The sequence below is a fragment of the Macaca thibetana genome, chromosome 11, assembly GCF_024542745.1.
Source record: "Macaca thibetana thibetana isolate TM-01 chromosome 11, ASM2454274v1, whole genome shotgun sequence".
NCBI classification, from domain to species: domain Eukaryota; kingdom Metazoa; phylum Chordata; class Mammalia; order Primates; family Cercopithecidae; genus Macaca; species Macaca thibetana.
This window is the reverse complement of record NC_065588.1, coordinates 39,945,959-39,972,690: the sequence shown is the minus strand read 5'-3', so window position 1 is coordinate 39,972,690 and position 26,732 is coordinate 39,945,959. Positions and strand designations below refer to the sequence as shown.

The 26,732-nt window shown below is 37.2% G+C and overlaps 2 protein-coding genes across 12 annotated transcripts in view; one reads left to right on the top strand and one right to left on the bottom strand.

Moving 5' to 3' along the window:
- Window positions 1–340: 340 nt before the first annotated feature.
- Window positions 341–12,974, top strand: TWF1 (twinfilin actin binding protein 1). 3 transcript variants are annotated; one of them, XM_050749416.1, is made up of 10 exons: window positions 356–476; window positions 2,119–2,196; window positions 4,223–4,401; window positions 6,162–6,257; window positions 7,179–7,283; window positions 8,110–8,130; window positions 8,875–9,000; window positions 9,257–9,407; window positions 9,589–9,710; window positions 10,926–12,974. In XM_050749416.1, exons 1-10 carry the CDS (start codon window positions 452–454, stop codon window positions 11,094–11,096), a joined length of 1,074 nt encoding a protein of 357 aa, XP_050605373.1. In that variant the 5' UTR covers window positions 356–451; the 3' UTR covers window positions 11,097–12,974. The 3 variants fall into 3 exon arrangements, with proteins under 3 accessions (XP_050605374.1, XP_050605373.1, XP_050605375.1); XM_050749417.1 differs by lacking the exon at window positions 8,110–8,130 and having other exon boundaries at window positions 341–476; XM_050749418.1 differs by lacking the exons at window positions 356–476; window positions 8,110–8,130 and adding an exon at window positions 812–866.
- A 3,448-nt stretch (window positions 12,975–16,422) lies between these two features.
- IRAK4 (interleukin 1 receptor associated kinase 4) overlaps window positions 16,423–26,732 on the bottom strand; it is a 35,416-nt gene continuing 25,106 nt past the window's right edge. For all 9 annotated transcript variants that reach the window (XM_050749405.1, XM_050749406.1, XM_050749411.1 and 6 more), the window contains 4 exons: window positions 23,556–23,739; window positions 22,311–22,373; window positions 19,472–19,630; window positions 16,423–19,347 (listed from right to left, as the gene is read on the bottom strand). In XM_050749405.1, the coding sequence (XP_050605362.1) occupies window positions 19,312–19,347; window positions 19,472–19,630; window positions 22,311–22,373; window positions 23,556–23,739 (442 nt within the window). In that variant the 3' untranslated portion in view covers window positions 16,423–19,311. The remainder of the gene's footprint in view (window positions 19,348–19,471; window positions 19,631–22,310; window positions 22,374–23,555; window positions 23,740–26,732) is intronic.

The following is a 26,732-nucleotide window of genomic DNA, read 5'->3' as shown; positions in this document are numbered from 1 at the left end:
TAGGAAGAGTAAACCAAGAAAGATAATGTGCACATCTTTTTTAAGCTGAAAATGCCTATTTGGTAAAATGATCATTTCTGTTTTAAAACATCCCTTCGCTGAGGCAGCGAATGGCGGCGTCGGCGCGATCTTCAGAGGGCAGACGTCGGAGCACGGAGCTGTGTAGATTCTGCGGCATTTCCCCCCAGGGAGAAGCGGGAGAGGCGGCGGCAAGAGCGGAAGCAGGACCCCAAACAGAGAGCTAAGGTCGCAAGGCCGGGGGTTGTACTGCAGCCCGACGGCCAGGAAGGGCGGTGGGGCGGTCGGGGCGCTCGGGCACTCAGTCAATCTCACGGGGCGGGGCGGCCCCGGGTCGCGGGCGGATGACGCGCCGGGACCGGCGGAGGAGCAGCCACTTCCTGGGGCCGCTCGCCGCACTCAGCGCCGGAGCCGGGAACTAGCGGCCGCCGCCATGTCCCACCAGACCGGCATCCAAGGTAACAGAGCCCGGCGCGACCCGCAGGGAAGGGGCTCCCGGGAGGCTCGGAAGAGCCCGGAAGGCTGCAGGACGGGCAGGGCTGGAGTCTGGCCTGGACCTCCGGAAGTCGGTCTCGCGGGGCGAGCCGGGCCTCGGCGACTCTCCGCGCTCCTGCTTCCCGGGCGCTCCCGGCCTGCGTCCTCCTCCAGCCCGGTTCCTGCTGCCGCCACGTTGCAGATGGACTCGAAATTCGGGGGAGCGAAGGAAATTGGCTTTCGAGGCGGCCTGGTTGAAGGGGGCGTGCCTTCCACCGTCCCCGACATTAGCCCAACTTTCCCCCTTTTGGTCAGGTAGGGAAGAGCTGGGACAGTGGAGGCGACTGGGGCTTCCCTACGCTGTCGAGAGCCAGGCGAGTTTTCCTTTTCATGATCCAAAGGAGAATATTACAGGACTTTGATTACGAAAAGAAACATGCCAGAATCTTTCTCAGATCAGTAGGGGTGCTTCCCAAAACTCTCCCGCACTTTCTCCCCAAATAGGAAAGTGAGAGTTGTTCTGAGAAATCTCGAGTGTAGCGTGTTTGTGTTTTGATCTTTTTCCTAGGTACTCCCCAAGGGAAACTGATCTGTATAGTTGCATGTAATGCGTGCAGACAGTTCAATGTGCAGTTATATCTGACCTCCATTATTTCCTGGTTTGAAATTGGGCAGCCTGGAGGTGCTCACCTCATCAAGAGTCAAATAATATATCCCCGGGTTACTCGCGATCACTTAACGAGTTCTAGTATAAACTCAAGCTTTTACTGTTAATAGCGAGTATTTCTCCCAGATGAACACTTAATTGTATGTTTTGTTCTTAAAGATTTTTGACACCACGCCACATACCCCCTGCATGCACGCAGAAGCAAAATAGTATCAAATCTAAAAGCGTTGTTTTATTTATCCGCATTAATTTCGATATATAAATATGTCGTTATTGACTCTCATGCTTGAGCCTTATAGCAAGCACTACCTACTTACATAGTGGTTCTTGCTGCTAATAGACAACACAGGAACGAAATTAGAACGAAATCGAAGCTTTAATAGGAACACAAGCGTTAGTTATTAAATACATATTTATTCAATGATTTTAATCTAGCTTTTGAGAAATGCAAGTTAGAAAAATATAACCAGAATTAAGACAATGCATTTTACTGTCTTTTTCTTTAATCAAGTTAGGATATTTGATATTTACTGTTGTTTTTAACGGGAAAATACAGAAAGTGAATTGATGAAGGAGTGTCATAAGCTTGAAACTGAATTAGAGAATGAAAGCAGGTTTTCAATATTTTTCAAAGGAGCAATAAAAGTTTTTCAAAATTGTAATTTGCTCATTATTGGGTTTGAGTAACTTCAGTATATTCACCCCAGTGTTATTTCTGCACAGAATTATATAGCTAAAACAGATTAGAATTATTAACATACTTTTAAAATGCTAATATTTATATTTCTTAATTGTATACAGTCTTCATTATTTTATGCGGTAAAGTTTTATAATACTGATAATAAGGATGCTACATGCTCCAGATTTTTTCTTTGTGTTCTAATTAATTTTTTCAATATAGATAGGAAAGTATTTATATGTAAGTATAAAAAGTTTACTTTCTTTATCTTTTTCCACAGCGAGTGAAGATGTTAAAGAGATCTTTGCCAGAGCCAGAAATGGAAAGTACAGACTTCTGAAAATATCTATTGAAAATGGTTAGTTAAATATTTTAAAATATTTTTTGTTCCTGGATTAGTGGTGGCCGTTGTATTTTTAAACTTAGTGTGTGTTCTCAGTGATTTGAACTATTAATGTGAAGCAAGTTCAAATCTTCCCTTACAGTAACTTGGATTCCTCATATTTTGTGCAGGTCCCTGTGGGCCCCTGATTTCCTTCTGAATTATGTGACTATCAGGGAAACAAAGATGTTTTTTGATGTGACTTCTTCCTCTTTTACTTTTTGTGTCTTAGTTTCTGCACCACAGTCCATTTCTAATGTCAGTGCTTCCATCTCTGGAATGGAAATCACTAAACAGGTGATTATCAAAAAAAAAAAAGTTACTTGTGAATTATTCAATAAAGTTTGTTTTTAAATACAAACAAAGGATTTCAAACTCCCATTTACTCCATTTGATTGCAACCTTTGCTACAGAAATGATTATCACCCTTTCTTGTTTTGGGAAAGTTCTGAGAATATAACAAACTACAAATTGATCCTTTAAAAATAATTCTGTAAACAGGGAATCTGGTTGAGTGGGAGAATCTTTTAAATCAGGCAGATTTGAATTTGGACAATTACTACTATTATAGCTACTCAGTCACAAATGAATATGTTAAAATATTCCAGCGGCCTAATTTCTTAAATATCTAAAAATATTTTGCTTTGGAAAAGTAACTTGTTCTTTCACAAACTGGAAGTAAATCTAATTTGTTTTCTGTTTTCTGCTTATGTATTAAAAGTACCACAATAGTTGGTAAAATATGCATTTGTTTACATATAACATTCAATAGGAATATATGTATATTGTAAAACAACATATTTTAAAAATACTGAGGTAAAATTTTTAATACCATCACTTCCTAAGTGACCAGTTAAGGATCTAAAATGGAAAAGTTAATCTAACTAGCATCTCTACAGAAGGAAAATGGCACTACTTCCTAAATTATTATTTTCTGGTTTTACTTTTTTGTTTTGTGAAAAGTTTTAGATAAGGAAAATTCCAAAGACTAAAATTGTATCATAAATATCTATATCTCCCCTTTATTAATAACTGCTAACATTTTATCATATTTACTTCAAGCATTTTAGAAAATTCAGTGTTTTTGTGGTATAAGAGCATCCCCTTTAAACAGTTTTGCTTCTGACCTCATTCCCCTGGGGCAACTGCAGTTAGGAGTTCTGATATTTGTGCAGTCTCTTTTTACGTATATCCCTAAACAGCATATAGTGCTCTTTGAGTTCACGTAAACTGCATGATACCATCTTATTCTGTATCTTTCCTTTTTCTGAAAATGTTATGTTTGCAATTAGTTTTGATAGCTCAATAATTGATTTTAAATCTGAACAGAATGTTATATGACTATGCCACACATTATTTTTCCATTCTCTTATTGATGAACATTGAGGCTATTTCCAGTCTTCATTGTTACTGTATAGTGCTGCAGTGAACACCTTTGTATTTATGTGTAAGAGTTTCTGTATGCATAGTAGATTCACAACTTTACTTGATTCTGCCGAATAGCATTTCAAAGTGGCCATACCAGTGTATGCATCTAGGCAAATGTTTAAATCTGTAGCATTATGGCCAAATAAGTAGGAGTTAAACCTGGTTTTATTTAATATTTCTTACTGTACAATTCAATGTTAATGTCAGAAATTATACTTTTGAATGGTAGTTTAAATGTATTTTGTTGATAACTTAAGCACAGACATTTTGGAAAGTAGAAATGTAACCACCCATTATTTGACCATTCAATTCAACTGTTATGATCATTTTTATATGTTTCTTTCTTAGGCTGTGTATATTTTTAAAATTTTAACCATGTTCATAAAAAGTTATCAGTTTTTATAATACTCTGTATCATAATTACTTTCTATGCTGCCACATTTTTCTTTTCAACTTTTCGATGTGAATAATAGTAACTGGGAAATGACTATGTATTTATTTTTCTAGTCTTCATCACACTACCACTTGATATTTCAAACCATTTACCTATCTTTCTAAAAATAATTTTTCATAGAACAACTTGTGATTGGATCATATAGTCAGCCTTCAGATTCCTGGGATAAGGATTATGATTCCTTTGTTTTACCCCTGTTGGAGGACAAACAACCGTGCTATATATTATTCAGGTTAGATTCTCAGAATGCCCAGGGATATGAATGGATATTCATTGCATGGTCTCCAGATCATTCTCATGTAAGTAACTTTTTTATAGTTTGTTTAACATTAAATGCTAGAAAGATGTTTTTGAAATTTCTAGGTCAAATAAAGGTTAAAAAGCAATAATTATTTCCCATAGAAGGGAATGATCATGAGGAAAATCCTAGGATTTATAATATAGAATCAGGAATAATGTGCTCAGATTTGGGAGTTTTGCCATTGAAATCAAAATAATTATTATTGATTTAAGATTTAAAAATTTGTGGCAATGGCAATTTTTTCTTTTTTTTTTTTTTTTAAAGCAGAATGTCACTCTGTCGTCCAGACCAGAGTGCAGTGGTGCAGTCTTGGCTCACTGCAACCTCTGCCTCCCAGGCTCAAGTGATTTTCCCACCTCAGCCTCCTGAGTAGCTGGGATTACAGGCATGTGTCACACCATACCCGGCTAATTTTTATATTTTTAGTAGAGATGGGGTTTCACCGTGTTGCCCAGGCTGGTCTTAAACTCATGGCCTTAAGTGATCCACCCACCTCGGCCTCCCAAAATGCTGGGATTACAGGCATGAGCCACTGTGTCCAACCTAATTTGTGGTAATTTTAAAATGACTCCATGGGCCTCTGAAATATGAAACTGCCTGGCCCTGAGAGTAATAATTGTAATAAATCTGAGAACTAATTGAACATAATATTAAATTTTGTTAGTATTATGCATTTATTAATCACTACCATTCAAGTGATGGGCCTGCATACAAACAAGTATTTTAGGAAAGCTGGTAGTAGATTGACTAAATAGAACAATAGACTAGACAGAATTAATATATGAACATGGCCCAATATTTGAAAAATTAATTTGAATTTTTCTTATTAAAAAATAATTATTTTTAAAGTTATCTAGATATTGTTCTCAAAAGATCATCCCATTCCTGTTTAATTCCCCATGTTCTATCTGAAAGAAATACTGGATTTGACCATGTAGGATTATGAAATTATTTGTTAATTGGTAGTTACCTTTGGTAGCTTTCCATAGATACTATTGACTCTTTAATTTGTTTTCCATCTTTGTGTCCCGCCTAGAATGGTATGTGCCATCAGTAAGCCATGAATTTTGATTCTTAACAACTTAATTCGTAATATTTGATACAGCTTTGAGAAGAATGTCACTATCAAAGTTACTTCATTTCAGTTTTCCTCATATTTTAATTTTTTTATTCTTGAACTCATGAGTTTGCAAAATAAAGAATTTAAACAATTTATATTTTTTTCAACTTTAAAATGTGGCCAGGCACGGTGGCTCATGCCGGTAATCCCTAAACTTTGGGAAGCTGAGGCGGGTGGATCACCAGAGGTCAGGAGTTTGAGACCAGCCTGACCAACATGGTGAAACCCCGTCTGTACTAAAAATACAAAAAATTAGCCGGGCGTGGTGGTGCACGCCTGTAATCCCACCTACTCAGGAGGCTGAGGCAGGAGAATCACTTGAACCTGGGAGGCGGAGGTTGCAGTGAACTGAGATCGTGCCATTACACTCCAGCCTGGGCAACAAGAGCAAATCTGCACCTCAAAAAACAAAAAAAGTGACATTGTAAATTGAAGTCTATCTTAATAGCCATTGAATAGTTTAGATGCCCATGTTAATGATGGTTATTTGTACACATATATTTTAGCATATTATAGTGGGTGGACTTCAGCTCAGTTTTATTTTTAATATGATTTAGGATATTAATACATTCAAAATGTGCTTTCTTTTGTAATGTTTTCATTTATTAACTTCTAAGTAAACTTTCACAACTGAATAGGTTCGTCAAAAAATGTTGTATGCAGCAACAAGAGCAACTCTGAAGAAGGAATTTGGAGGTGGCCACATTAAAGATGAAGTATTTGGAACAGTAAAGGTATTATATTTTTATGTGGATTCTATATGTTGCAATTAAAATGATTAAAGAAGAACTCCTAGGTAATGGGTAATTGATATGAATTCAGATGGATAATCTGAAAACATGAGAATAAGAGAAATACTATATTTCATATGATATAAAAGTTACCTGATGTAACTTTGAGTTTATTCATTTGTATCTGTTTGACATTGACAATAAGTGTATTGAAACATACTGATTCTTCTAATGTACATGGTAAATATATGTATTTACATGTATATACACAAATTGAAACACTGAAATATATTTTTGAACTTTTTTGTTTGTTTAGAGCTTTTCTGATTCAGAAAGTCATATAATCTAGTGGAAAGAGCACAAGACTAGATGGGAATATATTGCTGCTTCACCATTAATTGTGAAGTCGGCCGGTTTCTCAATTTCATGAGTCTCAGTCTTCTAAACCACAAAATTTTGATGATAGGTAGACCTCTTTGTAGTATTTTTTTCTTTTGACATGAAAACTATAATAGTTTTCCATGAGTAATTACAAAGAAATTATATAAATCATTATAACATAGTATTCAGAATCTGAATATGTTGATTATTGGATAATCATTGGGCAGTTTTCCCCAGAAGGTTAATTACAGTTGTCCTATAGACTTAAAGGATGACCAGGTTCAGTATTTCACTTTGCCAGTATGAAACTCATACAAACTATTTAGTAATTATGAAACGTCATATAAAATGAACAGTAGGTACTCCCGTTAAAAAGTTTTGAAACTTAAAATTGAGGATTAAAGTAAAAATATATTAAAATTCATAATGCTATTTATTTTAATTTAAAATCTTTTCTGTTAATGATTTTGCTTTTCCTAAAGTAACCTCACTGTCGTTTTAATTCTAGAGAATTACTGATTATAGTCTATTCTGTACTTGCAGGAAGATGTATCATTACATGGATATAAAAAATACTTGCTATCACAATCTTCCCCTGCCCCACTGACTGCAGCTGAGGAAGAATTACGACAGATTAAAATCAGTGAGGTAAGTTACAACTTCAAAGCCTTTGCACGATTTTAAGTGTTTGAAAATACCATATTTTTAATTAGTAGATGTGGGAGGTAACTAGAGATTAAAGAAGTTAGGTAGCTTAGGTTTATTCCGTTTCGTTTAGAGATAAGTCTGTGTGCTTAATGTCTTTTCAGAAAAGAAAAGTTAAAAATGAATATTAAACTTTATATGCATTTTATAAGTAGCTTAGAATATTAAACTTTATATGCATTTTATAAATAGCTTTTCCTGTAATCTTCCTGTCAGAATAGTAAATCTTCCTGTTGAAGTACAACTGTTGCAAACTTTGTACTTTGAATATTATATAGAGAAAAAGTGTGTTACCCATTTAGTGCAAAGAATATATCTAATAAGGTTGCCTGAAGCAGATTATTGTTTTGTTGGCTTTCTGGAGAGTCTACAAATTAAATTCTGTGAACTCTACTTGAATAGAGATATATATGGAAGATGATTATTTGAGTACCTGTTGAGCATATTTGAGTCAATAAATTTCAGCCATATTATTTTGTAGTTTATCATTATTTTTAATATGTTTTCTACAGCCATTCTAATATACTGGAATAACTACTGTATTTCTACTGGGACTTTACAGAAAAGAACAAGTGGCTGAAACCACTATTCATTAGCCTGAGTCACAGACTAATAGGAATCAGTCTGGAGAACGGTTGAATATCATTTAATATTAAACTGGTAGCAAGGATCTGTCATATGATTTTAATTCATGTTATTTGAGTAGGGCTTTTTATATGATTTTTTTTTTTTTACAAGTTTGATAGTTTGTTTTATTCCTTGCACTCAGAGCCCAGAGGATCATTTTGGGGTATGCATTCGCATATGTTCTATGATGTTTTCATTAACTAATATCATTTATGCTGTAGAATCTCCATTCATTTTTTTAAAAGTAAAATTTCTATTGTACTTTCTGTTGCAACACTGCAAATGAGACGCTCTGCTAGCTATCATTTATCAAGTATAAAAATCTTAAACATGTGCATTGAATGCTTTCTTATCTTTCTCCTCTTCCAGTACATGCACACCATGTTCTTAGTAAAGAAATCTCTTTAAGTCTGGAACTTCTGCAGTAGTATAACTTGTTGAGCTGTGTTATGTCTTTGTACACTGTTTGTACTTCCTTTCAATTCAGTGCATGGTGTTTGTGTTGCGTTTTCTGTCCAACAGAACAAAGTAAAGTTCTATACATACTGTATGTAGATTGTTGTTTATAAATTCTATCAAGTAAAATTTTATAACTAATGGTGTAATCTAAAGAGCTTGTGTAGCTCATTGAAATTGTGCCAAACCAAACATAAAAACAAACGCTCCCAAACCCCACTAATTTTGTACACTCATGCAAATGTTCACTTCCAACATTGTCATAAAGATGTGTCATGCACTCTGCATGTTGACAAAATGCTAGCAGGACCGTGAACAAATGTGAAAAATAATTTTAATTATAGGCTGGGCTAGGGTTGAATGATGCTATTTTATAGAGGTTGGGTTTTCTTATTTTTGCCATAGGATACTGCTAACTGCTAAACTTGTAAATTAAATCTGTCATACTTAGGTACAGACTGACGTGGGTGTGGACACTAAGCATCAAACACTACAAGGAGTAGCATTTCCCATTTCTCGAGAAGCCTTTCAGGCTTTGGAAAAATTGAATAACAGACAGCTCAATTATGTGCAGTTGGTAAGAGATGTATAATGATTATTAAGTGGCTGCTCTTTTTGGTAGTTTATGGCTCATATAGGGTTTATTTTTAATGTATTTTAAATTTTAAATATGCTTTCTGATTTCTAAAATTCATTTTGTAAATGTTTGTTGTGAAAAAGTCAAACAGTGCAGAACTAAGTTCCTCCTTTATCTCTTAGTCTTTTTATTACATGTTTTAACTTAATTTCCTTATATCTGGTTTTAATGAATATATTTTGTTTCTTATTGGCAGGAAATAGATATAAAAAATGAAATTATAATTTTGGCCAACACAACAAATACAGAACTAAAAGATTTGCCAAAGAGGATTCCCAAGGATTCAGCTCGTTACCATTTCTTTCTGTATAAACATTCCCATGAAGGAGACTATTTAGAGTCCATAGGTATATGATACATTGTTTTTAACACGTTACTTTCAGTTTGTTTATTAGTGTATCAGCCCTATATGCTTACTTATTTCTTGCCCAGAGGGCTTAGCTGTAGTTTTATGAAGTTTATGTATGTAGTTTTATGAAGTTTATGTATTGATATGCTAATTATATTTGTTATTATTTGAACTTACAGTTTTTATTTATTCAATGCCCGGATACACATGCAGTATAAGAGAGCGGATGCTGTATTCTAGCTGCAAGAGCCCTCTGCTAGAAATTGTAGAAAGACAACTACAAATGGATGTAATTAGAAAGGTAGCCATTTTAAAATCTTCAGTTTTTGCTAAATTTTTCTTTTCATTTCTATGTAGTTTCTGATGTAGTGTGATTTATAAATGAAAATATTTATTTTTCTTGTTATCATCCTAAATCCTTAGGATCTCCTCTAAGTGCCTGGGGACTACCTATCATGATCCCCATCTCTATATATATCTGTACTTTCTAGTAAGCCACATGTGGCTATTTAACTTTAAATAAGATTTAAAGTTCTGTTTCTTAACTCCACTATCCTCATGTCAAATGCTCATTAGCTAAATGTGGTTACTGGCTACTTTATTGGTTAGTGCAGAATGTATAGGACATTTCCATCAGTGCAAAAAGTCCTATTGGACAGTGCTGCGAGAGCTACACACTTGTGATTATTTCTGGACTCCATATTAATAAGGAATTACAGTCTCCATTATGACTGTGAATTATGGGATGGTTGGGAGTCTTTCCAGTTTGGGGGAAGTAAGGAATAAGCATAAACATTTGAATTTTGGAAACTAAGCTACCAGTTTTCTTAATTTAATTTTCTTAAGTACAGATAGGGCATGGGGAAAGATATATATTCTTGAGCCCTTAAACTCATATGAATACAGGTCCTTAAAAACTACCAGTGTTTTTAGGTTCTGAACCCTTCATGCTTTTTAAGTTCCTAAGAATCAATCACTTTATCATGGGTAGCACCTTCTATAGCAGGGATCAGCTGACTTTTTCTACAAAGGACCAAATAGTAAGTAAAGGCTTTGCCAGTCCACATATAATCTCTGTCACATATTGTTGTTTAACAACCCTTAAAAAATGTAAAACAATCTTACCTTGGGCAAGATTTGGCCTTTGGGCCATGGTTTGTTTACCTCTCTTGTAGAGGGCTTTCAAGTGACCCAAGTGATGAAAGGGCCATGAGTAAATGTTCCTTGAATAAATAGTGTATCACAGCAACTTGAGAATATAGTGGTGGCTTCTACTTTTAAATATTATTTAAACTGGAGCAGTAAGAAAGAACCAAGAAGGAAGTGAATGTAGCTGATTATATATTCAAGCAATTTAGCCCCTTCCCCCAAAAGAAGAAAGTGAAACTGTTTACATATGGTCCTTGATTCTGCCTTACTGGAATGGGTATTATTTGTGAGCATTCATATACCTGAAAACCAGCTTGTTGCTTGTATTAGGTTTTGAATGTTGTGCTTCTAATTTTATCTTTTACAGATTGAGATAGACAATGGGGATGAGTTGACTGCAGACTTCCTTTATGAAGAAGTACATCCCAAGCAGCATGCACACAAGCAAAGTTTTGCAAAACCAAAAGGTCCTGCAGGAAAAAGAGGAATTCGAAGACTAATTAGGGGCCCAGCGGAAACTGAAGCTACTACTGATTAAAGTCATCACAATAAACATTGCAATACTAGTTTTTTAAAAGTCCAGCTTTTAGTACAGGAGAACTGAAATCATTCCATGTTGATATAAAGTGGGAAAAAAAATTGTACTTTTTGGAAAATGGCACTTTTCACTTCTGTGTGTTTTTAAAATTAATGTTATAGAAAACTCATGATTTCTACTTTTGAGTTAAAGCTAGAAAAGGGTTCAACATAGTGTTTAATTTTGTCACACTGTTTTCATAGTGTTGATTCTACACTACAAATACTTCTTAAAATTTTATACAGTTGGGCCAGTTCTAGAAAGTCTGATGTCTCAAAGGGTAAACTTCCTACTTTCTTGTGGGACAGAAAGACCTTAAAGTATTCATACTACTTAATGAATATGTTAAGGACCAGGCTAGAGTATTTTCTAAGCTGGAAACTTAGTATGTCTTGGAAAAGGCCGGAAGTTGCTTACTCCAAGTAGCTGTGCTAGCTCTGTCAGACTGTAGGATCATGTCTGCAATTTTTAGAAGTAGTGCTTTACATTGCAGCAGTCTTTTATATTTGACTTTTTTTAAATAGCATTAAAATTGCAGATCAGCTCACTCTGAAACTTTAAGGGTACTAGATATTTTCTATACTGCAGGATTTCTGATGACATTGAAAGACTTTAAACAGCCTTAGTAAATGATCTAATGCTCTGTGAGGCCAAAAATTTATGTTCAGATTGAAATTTAAATTAATATCATCAAAAGGAAACAAAAAATGTTGAGTTTTAAAAATCAGGATTGACTTTTTTCTCCAAAACCATACATTTATAGGCAAATTGTGTTCTTTATCACTTCTGAGCAAATACTCAGATTTAAAATGACTTTAAAGTCCTGGTACTTAACAGGCTAACACAGATAAACACCTTAATAATCTCAGTTAATACTGTATTTCAAAACACATTTAACTGTTTTCTAATGCTTTGCATTATCAGTTACAACCTAGAGAGATTTTGAGCCTCATATTTCTTTGATACTTGAAATAGAGGGAGCTAGAACACTTCATGTTTCTATGAAGTGTTAAATCTGTTAAACCTGCTGCAAGAGCCATAACTTTGAGGCATTTTCTAAATGAAATGTGGGGATCTAGGATTTGTAATTTCTTGATCTAAACTTTATGCTGCGTAAATCAGTTACCGGAAATGCACATTTCATAGTGTGAAGCACTCATTTCTAAACCTTATTATCTAAGGTAATATATGCACCTTTCAGAAATTTGTGTTCGAGTAAGTAAAGCATATTAGAATAATTATGGGTTGACAGATTTTTAAAATAGAATTTAGAGTATTTGTGTGGGGTTTTGTTTGTTTACAAATAATCAGACTATAATATTTAAACATGCAGAATAACTGACAATGTTGCACTTGTTTACTAAAGATATAAGTTGTTCCATGGGTGTACATGTAGACAGACACACATACACCCAAATTATTGCATTAAGCATCCTGGAGCTGTGTTGCAGACCATAGCTGAAGCTGGTATTTTCAGTCAGGAAGACTACCTGTCACGAAGGTATAAAATAATTTAGAAGTGAATGTTTTTCTGTACCATCTATGTGCAATTATACTCTAAATTCCACTACACTACATTAAAACAAATGGACATTCCAGAATATAGATGTGATTATAGTCTTAAACTGATTATTACTAAACCAATGATTGCTGAAAATCAGTGATGCATTTGTTATAGAGTATAACTCATCGTTTACAGTATGTTTTAGTTGGCATTATCATATCGATGGTGAATAACGTATTCCCAGTAAATTTATATAGCAGTGAAGAATTTACATGCCTTCTGGTGGACATTTTATAAGTGCATTTTATATCACAATAAAAATTTTTTCTCTTTAAGTTGTGTATGTTCTGTTGGTTTTTCTACTGTAGTTTTTTGTAATGTTTGTGTAATTTTGCATAACTCAGTACCTGGTGTTAGGTTAGAAATCCCATTCATTTATTTGTTAGTCTGCCTAAGTCCAAAAAGGATTTTAAGTAGCTTTAAACCTAGGCAAGGATAATTGTGACTACAGAGTGCTTAGATTAAAAATTTGCCACTGTTGTAGCAATAGTAAAAATGCCATGAGTTACTCATTTTCTGTGATAGAAGCACCCCAGTACCAATTTACTTGACACTAAACTCTTCAGACTTGCCACTGTATTCATTCATCTGAAAAACGTTGAATGCACTCCTGTGTGCAATTTGGTTTCAAATCCTTTTTATTAGAGATGTGACAAAATGGATGTCTTTGGTAGCAGTTTTACAAAAGATGCTGAAGTAGCTTTAGAAAGGCTTATTGGGCCGGGCGTGGTGGCTCACGCCTGTAATACCAACACTTCGGGAGGCTGAGGTGGGCAGATCACAAGGTCGGGAGATCGAGACCATCCTGGCTGACACAGTGAAACCCTGTCTCTACTAAAAATACAAAAAAATTAGCCGGGCGTGGTGGTGGGCGCCTGTAGTCCCAGCTACAGGCTGGGCAGGAGAGTGGTGTGAACCTGGGATGTGGAGCTTGCAGTGAGCGGAGATCGCGCCACTACTACAGCCTGGGTGACAGAGAGAGACTCTCTCAAAAAACAAAAAGGCTCATTGTTAAAACTTTTAAACACTGAAGCTAAGGCAGTTCTACTCAGAACTAAAATAATATGCCTGAGGTTCGTACTGTAAATAGTTTGGTGTATATCCTTTCACATTTTCTTTGCAAATACAGTCATACATTTAAGGATGGAATTTTTGTTGTTTAGATGGAGTCTTGCTCTGTCACCAGGCTGGAGTGTAGTGGCATGATCTTGGCTCACTGCAACCTCCCCCTCCCAGGTTCAAGTGATTCTCCTGCCTCAGCCTCCTGAATAGCTGGGACTACAGATGTATACCACCACGCCCAGCTAATTTTTGTATTTTTAGTAGAGATGGGGTTTCCCTGTGTTGGCCAGGATGGTCTTGATCTCTTGACCTCGTGATCCACCCACCTCGGCCTCCCAAAGTGTGGGGATTACAGGCGTGAGCCACCGCACCCAGCCTGGAATGTTCTTTTTTAAATAAAATACTAATTCTGGGTTTCATGCTAGATTTTGACTCAGTAGGTGGGTCCAGGAATCAAATAGTTCTACAAATGATTCATGGCTAGCCATGACTGGGAACAGTTTTCCTTAAATCATATAAATTGTAGCTCTCCCCCACCCCAATTCAGCCAACAAACTGAAGTTTTACACTGTACTAGTTATGATAGTGGCACTATCTCATAGAAGAAAGTTTAGGTCTTACTGTTGCCCAGTAGCTTCTACATGACTTGCCCGTGACTCTCTACCTTCCTTGATCAGTCTGCTTCAGTTCATAGACAGCTCTCTGTTCCTCTAGTAGACCAAGCACAACCTCAAGAGCACTGAATGTGTTCCCCACACTGGATCACTCTAACCCGGTGTCTACATGCCTTCCTCACTTACAGGTCTCTGCTCAAGGGTCAGTGTCATCTCCTTAGAGAGGTCTCCCCTAATTTCCCAATCTGATTGTACTCCTTGTTCCTCTCACCTTAATCCTGCTTTAATCCTTCTCATGGCACTTAGGTATTCTATATCTGTGCATATGTTATCTCTTCCACTAAAAGTTTCAAGTTCAATGGGGCAAGAAGCTTAGTTTCATTCATTGCTACATCCTTAGCACCTAGAAGTTTCTATGACATAGTGGGCATTTTTAAATTTGTTGAATGAATAAATGAATTTACCTTTCCTTGAAGAACAGCTGTGAAAGGAGCACATGCCAGCAGTGGTAGGTCACCAGAGGATCTAGCCTCCATCATTTTATTTCTGGCCACAGCAAAACTCACTAGCACTGGCAAAATCTGTTGCCCTGTGAAAGCCATGGGTTCCACCACACAAAATGCCGGTACTGACCCATTCCTGAGCATCAAGTGACTCCCAGTAGGGATCTTCATTCAGCTGATTCTGCGCTCCGAAAAGACGGAGACCAGCCTCTATTCCACTGTCAGTGCTGCTCCACTACTACCCTCATTTGCTAGGATTCAGTCAGGCTGTAGTTTCTTAGTGAACTCTGGATGGTTAATGGGAAAGAGGCAAGCCATGAATGGGGGTTAGATTGTATTTCTTAGTTTTGTAATTATCAAGCTGTATTTATAGTAAGATAAGCTGGGCCATATCCTTGTGTGTGTGTGTGTTTCTGACTGCCACTTACTGGCTACATGACTAAACATGATTTAGTAATACTAATGCATAACAAACTGTGATTTTCAATGTGATTTTCATGGTAGCTTATACCTGTAATCTCACACTTTGGGAAGCTGAGGCAGGAGAACTGCTTGAATCCAGGAGTTCAAGACCAGCCTCAGCAACATAGTGAGATCCTGTCTCTATAAAAAATTAAAAACAAAAATTAGCTGGACATGGTGGCATGCACCTGTACTCCAAGCTACTCAAGGGGCTGAGGCAGGAGGATCACTTGAGCCTGGGAGGTCAAGGCGGCAGTAAGCCATGATCAGACTGCTATACTCCAGCATGAGTGACCAAGTGAGACTGTACCAAAAAAAAAAAAAAAAAAAAAAAAAAATAGCAGTTTAAAACAACAGCTATCCTTCCTCACAAATCTACAGTTGGCTGACCTCTCATGTCTCATGTATGTTTGTGATCAGCTGGCAGTCGGGCTGATTAAGGATGACCTCATCTGAGATGCGTTGTCTCTGTTTTGCATGGTCTGTCATTAGCAACTTGTTAGCCTTGGCTTGTTCTCATGTCAGTGGCAGGGTTCCAAATGAGAGAAGTAGTGCATTAGGGCTTTTGAGGCCTGGGCTTGGAACTGACCATCACTTTTTCTGTAAGCAAGTTACAAGGGCCAGCCCAGATTTAATGGTTGAGGAAATAGACTTTACTTCTTGATGGGAAAAATTACAAAGCCATATTGCAAAAGGCATCAAATATACAGATGAGTGGAGAACTGCAGTTTAATACAATGAACAAGGGAAAGAAGTTATTTAATCTTTGGGGGGGTCTCAAAATTTCCTCAAGAAGTAAAAGAATAGAATCTATACTGTAGATTTATCAAATCAGATCATGCTTCTAAAACTCTTAGCACAATGTTTGGCACAATAGCTTTCAACACATGAGAAAATGATTATGATTAATATGATGCACAGACATAGTGTTAGTGGTAAAGATTGCAAACTGATGCCAGATGCTAATTTCTGCCATGCAACTTATTAGCTACATAATCTTGGGTAATTTCCTCATCTGTAAAATGTGAATATTATTACCAAATTCATAGGATTGTTATAAGGATTAAATAAAGCACTTCAAACAGTACTCATAAGTGTTTAATAAAAACAATATATAACTTAAAAATTACAAATTTATATATTGTTAGCCTGTTTTGCATCACTATAAAGGAGTACCTGAGGCTGGGTAATTTATAAAGAAAAAAGGTTTTTTTTGTTTATGGTTCTGCAGGCTTTACTAGCATGGCACCAATATTTGCCTGGCTTCTGATGAAGGCCCCAGGAAGGTTACAATCACAATGGAAAGCAAAGGGGAAGCAGACTCTTTTAAGCCACCAGGTCTTGCACGAACTGAGTGAGAACTCACTCATCACCAGTGGCTCTAAGCCATTCATGAGGGATCCGCCCCCATGACCCAAACATTTCCCATCAGGCCCCACCTCCAACACTGGGGATTACATTTAAACATGAGATTTGAAGGAGACAAACACCCAAACAATGTCATTCTACCCCCAGCCCCCCAAAACTCATGTCTTTCTCACATTGCAAAATATAATCATCCCTTCCCAATAGTCCCTCAAAGTCTTAATTCATTCTAGCATCACTCAAAAGTCCAAAGTCTCATTTGAGACTTAAGGTAAACTCCTTCCACCTATGAGCCTGTGAAATAAAATATAAGTTATTTACTTCCAAGTTACGTACTTCCAAGTTGGTAGTACAGGCACTGAGTAAAACATTCTTGTCCCAAAACGGAGAAATTGGCTAAAGAAAGGGGCAACAGGCTCGAGGCAAGTCTGAAACCCAGTGGGGAAGACATTAAACTTAAAAGCCCCAACATATTCCTTGATTCCATGTCCTGCATCCTGGCACACTGGTGCAAGGGGTGGGCCCTCAAGGCCTTGGGCAGCTCCACTCCTGTGGCTTTGCAGGGTACGCGGCTTCCCTCATAGTTGAAGTTGAGTGTCTGTGGCTTTTCCAAGCTCAGAGTGCAAGCTGCTGGTGGCTCTACCATTCTCAAGTCTGGAGGGTGGCAGCACCTTTCCCATAGCTCTACTAGGCAGTGCCCTGCTGGGGTCTTTGTGTTGGGGCTCCAACCCCACATTTCAGTATGTAGACTATAAGCCCCCCACTGTACATGCTCTGTTTTATTCCCACATACCCCTCAAATGTGGGCAGAACCTGTAAATATCATGGGAAATCATCATGGGAAAAACATCATGGGAGAGTATCTGTATTTGTTTTCTATTACTGCATAATAGATTACCACAAACTTAAAGGCTTAATGTGATCCATTAATTAATTAATTATTTATTTATGAATGACAGACTCTTGCTCTGTCACCCAGGCTGGAGTGCAGTGGGCACAATCTCAGCTCATTGCAACCTCCGCCTCCCCAGTTCCAGCAATTCTCCTGCCTCAGCCTCCCAAGTAGCTGGGACTACAGGCATTCACCACCACGTTCAGCTAATTTTTGTATTTTCAGTAGAGACAGGGTTTCACCATGTTGGCCAAAATGGTCTTGAACTCTTGACCTCAGGGGATATGCCCACCTCAGCCTCCCAAAGTGCTGGGATTTACAGGTATGAGCCACCACAACTGGCCAATGTGACCCATTATCTCACAGTTCTATATATTAGAAGTCCAGCACAGCACAGACAGGTTCTCATACTGAGGATCACGCAAAGCTGAAATCTAGGTGTCAGCCAGGTTGTGGTATCATCCGAAGCTTGGAGTACTCTTCTTAGCTCACTCAGATTGTTGGTGGAATTCAATTCCTTGTGGTTGCAACTGAGGTTCCAATTTTTTTCCTGCTTGCCCACAACTGGAAGGTACGTCTCATCTTCTAGAGGCCACCTTTAGGTTTTAGCCAATGTGGCCCTCTCACAACATGGTACATACTTCTTCAAGGCTTACAAGAAGGAGAATCCTTCTTGCAAGGGTTCACCTGATTAGGTCAGGCCCTTTCAACAGTCTCAGAGTGAGTTGTTCAGGAACCTTAGCTGCATCTGCAAAATTCTTTCAACTTTGTCATGTAACATAATCTAATAATGGACATATCATTACGGCAGCATCATCAAGGGATATTTTATTTGTGGTTAAATGATTGCTGTGAACACAATCTATAAATATATGACTAATAGGATTTTGTAACTGGCTCTATAAACTTTAAATTTTGTATTATTTTTATAATTCACAAAGTGCTTGTATATATTCTGCATCATTTGATTTTCATGATTACCTGTCAGAGAAGCACAGCAGATATTAGCCCAATGTTATTAGTGGCTCACAGCAGCTAAGTGTATGTCCAAAGCTTTACAGCAAATTAGTAGTGGAGTCAGTTGGGCTTCAGATCAGAGTGTTTCCACCCTACATACAGCCCAGGCTCTTTTTGCTAACTCTGTAATTTTCAAACTGTGTTTGATGCTTGGAGATATCTCAGGGATTACTGTAAGAACTGGGTGTGATACTAATGGGTAGGGCTAAGTGTTGATATGGTGGCTCTATTTTTATATGTTGGAAGTTCAACCCATGCTTTAATAACCACTGCCCTGCAACAGCCTGCACCTTGTTAAAGGTAAAGAAGAATATTTGGGAAAAAAATTAGTTAAAAAAATGGTTGAGGCCAGGCGTGGTGGCTCACGCCTGTAATCCCAGCACTTTGGGAGGCCGAGGCGGGGGGATCATGAGGTCAGGAGATCGAGACCATCCTGGCTAACACGGTGAAACCCCGTCTCTACTTAAAAAAAAAAAAAAAATTGCCGGGCGTGGTGGTGGATGCCTGTAGTTCCAGCTACTTGGAAGGCTGAGGCAGGAGAATGGCGTGAACCCGGGAGGTGGAGCTTGCAGTGAGCCGAGATCACGCCACTGCACTCCAGCCTGGGCAACAGAGCGAGATTCCATCTCAAATTAAAAAAAAAAAAAAATGGTTGAGATAGGTGTATATAAAAAGTCAAGAGTCTATTCCAATAGTTTTAAGAATCTGTCATCTCTTGCAGCAGCTGTTGAACCTTATAAAAAGACATAGAAAAAAACAAAAGAACCACATTATACACTTGCTTTAAAATATACACTCTGGAAAATATGATGAACCCCACCCCTTTCACTTTTTAAACAAATAAACAAAATTCATACCTTCTTAATGTCTGGTCTCTTATTTTTCTTTTCATGCAGACATTGACTAGCAACAGAGTACATAGCTTCAACTGAAGTGGAATCAGCATCATTCATCTTTTTATCAATATAATCTTCAATAGTCTTTTCTTCATCTTCAATTTCTTCTTTAATATCTAGCTTTAAAATGAGTGTTAAAACTTTAAGAGCTTCAAATCAAAGTGAAGGAAATTAGAATGTATATTTTAATTATTTAAATTAATCTACTTTGTAATAACATGTACTCTCATTTTACTATCTTATCTTAAAACCTTATTAAGAATTCAAGACCCAGCCTGGGCAACATGGTGAAACCCTGTTTCTACTAAAAATACAAAAAATTAGCCAGGCGTGGTGGTGTGCACCTGTAATCTTAGCTACTCGGGAGGCTGACATAGGGGAATCGTCTGAACCCAGGAGGCAGAGATTGCAGTGAGCCGAAATTGCGCCACTGCACTACTCCAGCCTGGGTGACAGAGCGAGACTCTGTCTCCAAAAACAAAACAAAACAAACAAACAAAAAAACAAGACATACAGGACAAATTCTATGTAAATAAGTACATCCATCCACCATAAAATGACATTTTGGTCAACTGGTCAATGACAGACCACATATAGATGGTGGTCCCATAAGATTATAATACCATATTTTTACTGTACCTCTTTTATGTTTACATACATAAATACTTACCATTGTGTTACAATTGCTTACAGTATTCAGGACAGTATTATGCTGTACAGCATATGTTTGTAGCCTAGGAGCAATACCATACAGCCCAGGTGTGTAGTAGGTCACATCATCTAGGTTTGTGTAAGTACACTCTATGAGGTTCACACAATGAAACTGCCTAACAACGCATTTCTCGGAACATATTCCTGTCATTTGGCAACACATGACGGGGTGTGTGTGTGTGTGTGTGTGTGTGTGTGTGTGTGTGTGTAATATAAATGTATATTTATTTATACCTTCTAGATACTTCCACCCATCTGCCTTCCAATTTTTATATTTATGTTATGAGCTAATTGCTTATATGTTTCCATTAGCAGCATTTACTAGGTGGGCAGCACAGCGTGGTCTGCTTCTTGATGTGCTTCTAATAGCGCAACTCCAATTTTTTGGACCCTGACTCCTCCTCCCTGTACCCAATAAACTTCTCTATGGGTACTAAGATTGTTGAATCAAAGAGAAAAAGGGAGGGGAAAAATGGGGAGCAGGCCATGATAAAAAAAAAGAATTAACAGAAAGAGAAGTGTAGGAATAAGATAGTAAGTTGGGTGAATCATGGTCTCCCAAAACATGTCTATGCCATAATTTCTGGAATCTGTAAATGTCCTCTTATTAGGAAAAGAAGGGCCTTTTTAGATGTAATTAAGTATCCTGAGATGAGAATATTCCAGATTATAGATAATCCTGGAGGTAAGCCCCACATCCAACGAGCAAGGCAAGATTCTCTCTGGAGCCTCCAGAGAGAGCATAGTCTTGCCAATACCTTGATTTCAGACTCTGGCCTCCAGAACTACGAGCAAATAAATTTCTGTTGCTTTAAGTCACACAGTTTTTGGTACATTTTTACAACAGTCCTGGGAAACTAATACAGATGAAAAAAACTATTCATGAGAGGTAAACTCTTCAAAAACACTTTCAAAAGATAAATTCTGAAAATGTTTGGCAATGGCAGAATCTAGTAACATAAGGGTTCTTCAAAGGATCATTTTTTTTTTAACTGTGCTTGTACAAAAATCTTATTACTTTAGAGTCACATCACAGTCAAACCTTAAGAATGGGTGAAAGAGTGTAATTCTCCAAAGATTTGTGATTTTCACTATTATATGATGAAATGCAAAACTTGTGACTGAGATAGAGCTTATGTTTTTCTGCATTTCATCCTTACTCAAGCCAAAGTTTTGAGGCTTTTATATATTTTGAAAGAAAAAGCCTTAGGCAAAATGATGGAAAACTTAGGTAAAGTATATGCTGCATGCAAGTTAGTGAATCAATCTGGGTTCAATCTTGAGCCCTCCATACCCACAGAGGAGGTCATAGGAACTCCAACTTGAAGGCAGTTGGTCAGAAGTTCTGGAGGCCTAAACTTGCGACTGGTGTCTGGTGGGATCACAGTCTCAGGGACTGAGCCCTTAACCTGTGGGATCTGATTCTGATGCTATCTCTAGGAACATAGTGTCAGAATTAAATTGGAGGAGATCCAGCTGACTTTCGCTGCAAAGTAGACTGCCTGCTTGTTGGTGGAGAGAAATCCTCCCCACTCACATTTGGTCACAGAAATCTTCTGTGTTGATTGTTGCTGTGGTATGAGAGCAAAGGAAATACATGATTTGAGTTTTTCCTAACAATAGCAAATTTGGTATGTTTTTTATTGTAACTTTGTAAATAAAATACTCCATGATAGAAATAAGTAGAGAACTTTTACTAGCAATTTTATTCTGAGAGAAATTTGAACGGAAGCCATTTTTTTCCTTTCTGAAAATGTTGAAAACACTGTTATTAAGAGTAGCCACCCTGAAAGTAACAAAATAAACATAAGCTAAAGAGGACCTCAGAAATCATTTAGTTCTATTTTCATTTTACCCACAAAGAAATCAGAACAAAGAATATGTAAGTGACTTTTCTAGGCTTCACACATACTTCATGGGAGAGCTGAGAATGAAAAATATTTAATGCTTTTTCCATATGCTATTGTGTAATAGCCAATGGAAAGACTGCCAACAGAAAATGTTATTTCTAGATGTCAAATTTATCCATATAAATTTAGACTACAAAAGCAGAGAAAAAAGGATTGAGGAAAACGAATATTTCAATTACCAATAACTGAGGTTCACGGTGTTCATCCACGGCTGGAAGTCCAGTTATTATTTCTAGTAAAACCTATTAAGACAAAAAAATTTCATTAATATAATACACAAGACAGGCTGGGCATGGTGGCTAACGCCTGTAATCCCAGCACTCTGGGAGACAGATGTGGCAGGATAACTTGAGCCCAGGACTTCAAGACCAGCCTGGGCAACAGGGAGACCCTGTCTCTACAAAAAATTTTAAAAAACATTGGCCGAGTGTGGTAGCACATATCTGTAGTCCCAGCTACTTGGGAGGCTGAAGTGAGAGGATCACTAGAGCCTAGGAGGTTGAGGCTGCAGTGAGCCGTAATTCTACCACTGCACTCAGCCTGGGTGACCAAGTGAGGCCTTGTCTCTAAAATATACATATATTATACATGATACTAATAAATTATATATATAATACTCAAGACAAAAATAAATATAAACTAGAAGGAATATGAATCTTGGTTACAAAATTTGATTAATCATTCTATACAAAGCTATGTCTTTTAGATAGTAAAGTGGAAAGAACACGAGCTTTGGGCATTTCTCGCCATCCCTCCTTCAGGGATATCTCGGACCCCATCATGACCATAAGCAGCTCTTTTCTATTGGCAATTCTACTAAAGAGTCAGCCCCACTCAACATATGTTCTGGGAACTCCCAATCCTTTTCCTGCCTCTTAGGGATTCTTCACAAGAATAATTTTCTCTGGCTCTTAGGAGAATATTAGTTTCTAAACACTAGGCATATTCTACAGTCCTATGCCTTGTTTTCACAGTGCTATGAAGTTAAATTTCCATATATGGGACACATATGAAAAAACAAATTGAAGAAAAAGCCCCTGGCTTCTCCAACCACCCACACCTATCTCTTACTCTATCTTAAAATTTATTGGGAATAGACAGGTAGATTAGTAAATGTCAAAAAATGTGAGACTAAAGTATATACGGCACGACACGATTCATTTAATGCATTAGGTGTCATGCTAATTCATAAACAGAGATGGCAAGAAAATCATTTCTTGTAGTCATTTCAAAAATCAATTCAAAAGTTTTACACATTGGAAGAAGTTTTTACAAACTTTCTGGTATAAGTAGAGGTTAATGTGAAAAACTTGTGTTGTTACATAAGAGAGCTAAACAAGATGGGTGTATTAAATAATAGTCTACTTCATTTCCACAATTATAGCAGAATGACTATTTTTACTTATTATGTATATGGAACTTACCACACCAAAGCTGTAAATGTCAGATTTGGGTGTTATTTCTCCTCGCAAAGCTTCAGGTGCCATATAAGCTGTTGTTCCCACAATTCTGCTAGTCATGACTGTCTGGGCAAACTTCTCAGAAGCCCGTGCAAGGCCAAAGTCAGATATTTTAGCAGTAAAAGCTTCATCTAGTAAGATATTTGCACTGAAAAAAATGTAAAGTTTGAAGAAAAAAAATGTTTTCCCCACCCCAAAAAAGTCAAACAGTTCCTTAGCTAAATGTATGTATGCATGTATATATGTATATGCATACATGTCTATGTACATATTTACAGAGTATAACATTTTATAGTATGCATCATAAAAGCCTAAAATTTCTATTAATAAACCTAGAACTCAGATTATAGCTAAAGAGAAGCAACTGTCCTCTCTTTTTATGTTTCTTGAGGAAAAAATTTAGGAGAATAAAAATGAAATAAAACTGTCTACATTAGTAAGAGATATTTTCATTATTCCACAAATAATTTATTATAGGGTAAATTACTACAAAGTCTTCCAAGGCACCTTTAATAATTCCTTTCTTAATATGTATCAATTCATTTAAAAACAAATTTCCAACCAAAGTATCTCAATTATGCATTTCTTTATTCTTTTGTTCTGTACTATCTGGCTTTTGAAGAGAAAAAAATATGGCCAAAATATCTCAATTAATTCATTATATGCTTTCATACTTTCATTCAACACAATCTTATTGAGAACTCCCTATGTCGTTTAGTATTTAAGCTCTGGGCATGGGGGAGTCTTAAAATCTTGTCTGTGACAAAGGCATAAATAATTTTTTAAAACAATGGTAATATTAGGTACAAAATGCTGAGAGAACAACCATGTGCCTGGAAAAAGCAGGAAAAATTTCAAACAGAGGGTGAAAAGTGTGCTTAGTATTGAAGGATTATTAGAAGTTGACAGTTACATGAGGGAAAGAAAGGCACTCCAGGCAAATGGAGTAACAGCTACAGAGTGACGAAAATATGATATGGTGTACATGGTCAACTTCAAGGAATGAGTGTCCTAGAAACATGGAGATTATTTGAATTTTATCCTGTGAGCAACAGGCTACCAGCTAAAGTTTTCATAGTAGGAAACTGATGTTATTAGACTTAACTTTTAGGACCATGACCTGGTAGCACTGTAGTGAATAGATGAGGACTGATAGGCTGGATTTAGGTTGACTACAAAGGTTTGTAACAAAGCAAATGAGAGATAATGAGGGTCTAAATGGTCATAACATGGGATAAATGGAATGTGAAAATTTTGAGGCTCACTCAACAGAATTTCATAATTAGCATGATACAGAGAATGAGAACGTCTTCAGCTTGAGAGAGAGAATGAATAGTGACTTCACTGGATCAGAAAGGAAATGTGGAAAGACTTTAGGTTGGAAAGACCTGATGAGTTTGATTTCTGATGTGCTGACTTAAAGGTTACTGTGGGATACCCAGATGCAGTGTTTTTGGTACGGGGATACTAAAAATCCAGGACTGGAAGCTTATAATACAGATTCGAAAAACACTCACATATAAGTAGCAGTTAAAATCAACATAATATCACTCAGCAAAAACACACAGAAAGAAGCCGGGCGGGTGGCTCACGCCTGTAATTCCAGCACTTTGGGAGGCCAAGGTGGGCAGATCACCTGAGGTCAGAAGTTCGAGACCAACCTGATCAACATGGAGAAATCCCATCTCTACTAAAAATACAAAATTAGGAGAGCGTGGTGGTGCATGCCTGTAATCCAAGCTATTCAGGAGGCTGAGGCTCGAGAATCTCTTGAACCCAGGAGGCGAAGGCTGCAGTGAGCCAAGATCGCGCCACTGCACTCCAGCCTGGGTAACAAGAGTGAAACTCCGTCTCAAAAAAAAAAAGAACATATAGGGAGAAAAGAGACAATGATAAGAACATGAGAAAGTACCAACAATACATGAAGGATAGGAGATGGTGTTTCTTTTCTCATCTAGGGTCAGTTCCTCTGCTCGAGCTGCTTACATTCTCAGGAACCCTACTGAACACATAATCTCATTTCTCTCTTCCACGGTATCCTCTCCCTCTTAATCTGGATCCTTCCTATAGGCAGATAAGCACAGTTTAGTCTCTGCTTTCTTAAAAAAAAAAAAAAGTTTCCTGAATGACATATCTATTTCTAGCTGTCCCCTTAGTAACATGTCTTAAAAGACTTGTCTGTACTCCTATCTCAGTTCTCTAGCTCTCACTCTCTCAACTACAATGTGATTTCTAAACCAATTACTACATGGAAATGGGTTTCCATAAAGTCACCAAAGACAATGGTGATGCTAATCCAATGATTAAAGCACTTGACTCTTTTTGACTACTCCCTCTTGGGAAACACTTTCTTTCCTCATTTTCAGGGACTCCACACTCTGCAGGTTTTCACCTTACCTTTCTCTGTATGTGTACTTCCTTAGATTCCTTTTTGTGATCATCCCTTCTATTTGGCCATTAAGTCTTAGGGTTCCTCAGGACTTAATCTTGTGACCTTTTCTTAATCTACATCTCCCCTCAAGTGAATACAGTCACTTCAATTATCACCTGTATGCAAGTAATATACACATTTATATCTTCAGCTCAGACCATCAGCTCCAAATCTGTATATCACACTAACATCTCTACTACTATATCTTAAAAGAACCTCAATGACAACACGTACAAAGGAGAATTCACATTTTCTAACCATCTCTCTAACCCCAACCTAACCAGGTCTTTTTTTGGTCCTTTCTATATAAGTGAATCATGCCATAATCATTCCAGAATGCAAGTCTGGATGCCATTATTCCGGGAGTCATTCGTGATACTTCCCTCTTCCTGAACCCCTGCATAGCCAAGGTATCAACAAGCTTTGCCATTTTAATCTTTCTAATCTGCTCACCTCTATTCATATGAACTGCCACCTATGATAGCCTACTAACTGCTTCTTCTTATAAACTGTTCTCTACATTAGAGTCAAAATCATCTTTGCAAAACTTAAAGATGATGCCACATTCCTACTTAAAAATTTCAATGGCATCTCATTACACTTGAGATAAAACTAAAAGCCTTACCTTGGCCCATTAGGTCCTATAGGACTTAGCTTCCTACACTTCTCTGTAGTTTTATCTTCAATCCACCACCCCATAACTTTCTGCA

Excerpts from the sequence above, each read along its gene's own strand:
- TWF1 (XM_050749416.1), top strand. The coding sequence starts at position 452 with ATGTCCCACCAGACCGGCATCCAAG. Across the intron at positions 4,402-6,161 it reads GGTCTCCAGATCATTCTCAT|GTTCGTCAAAAAATGTTGTA; the intron begins GTAAGTAACTTT and ends ACAACTGAATAG. Across the intron at positions 6,258-7,178 it reads AAGTATTTGGAACAGTAAAG|GAAGATGTATCATTACATGG; the intron begins GTATTATATTTT and ends CTGTACTTGCAG.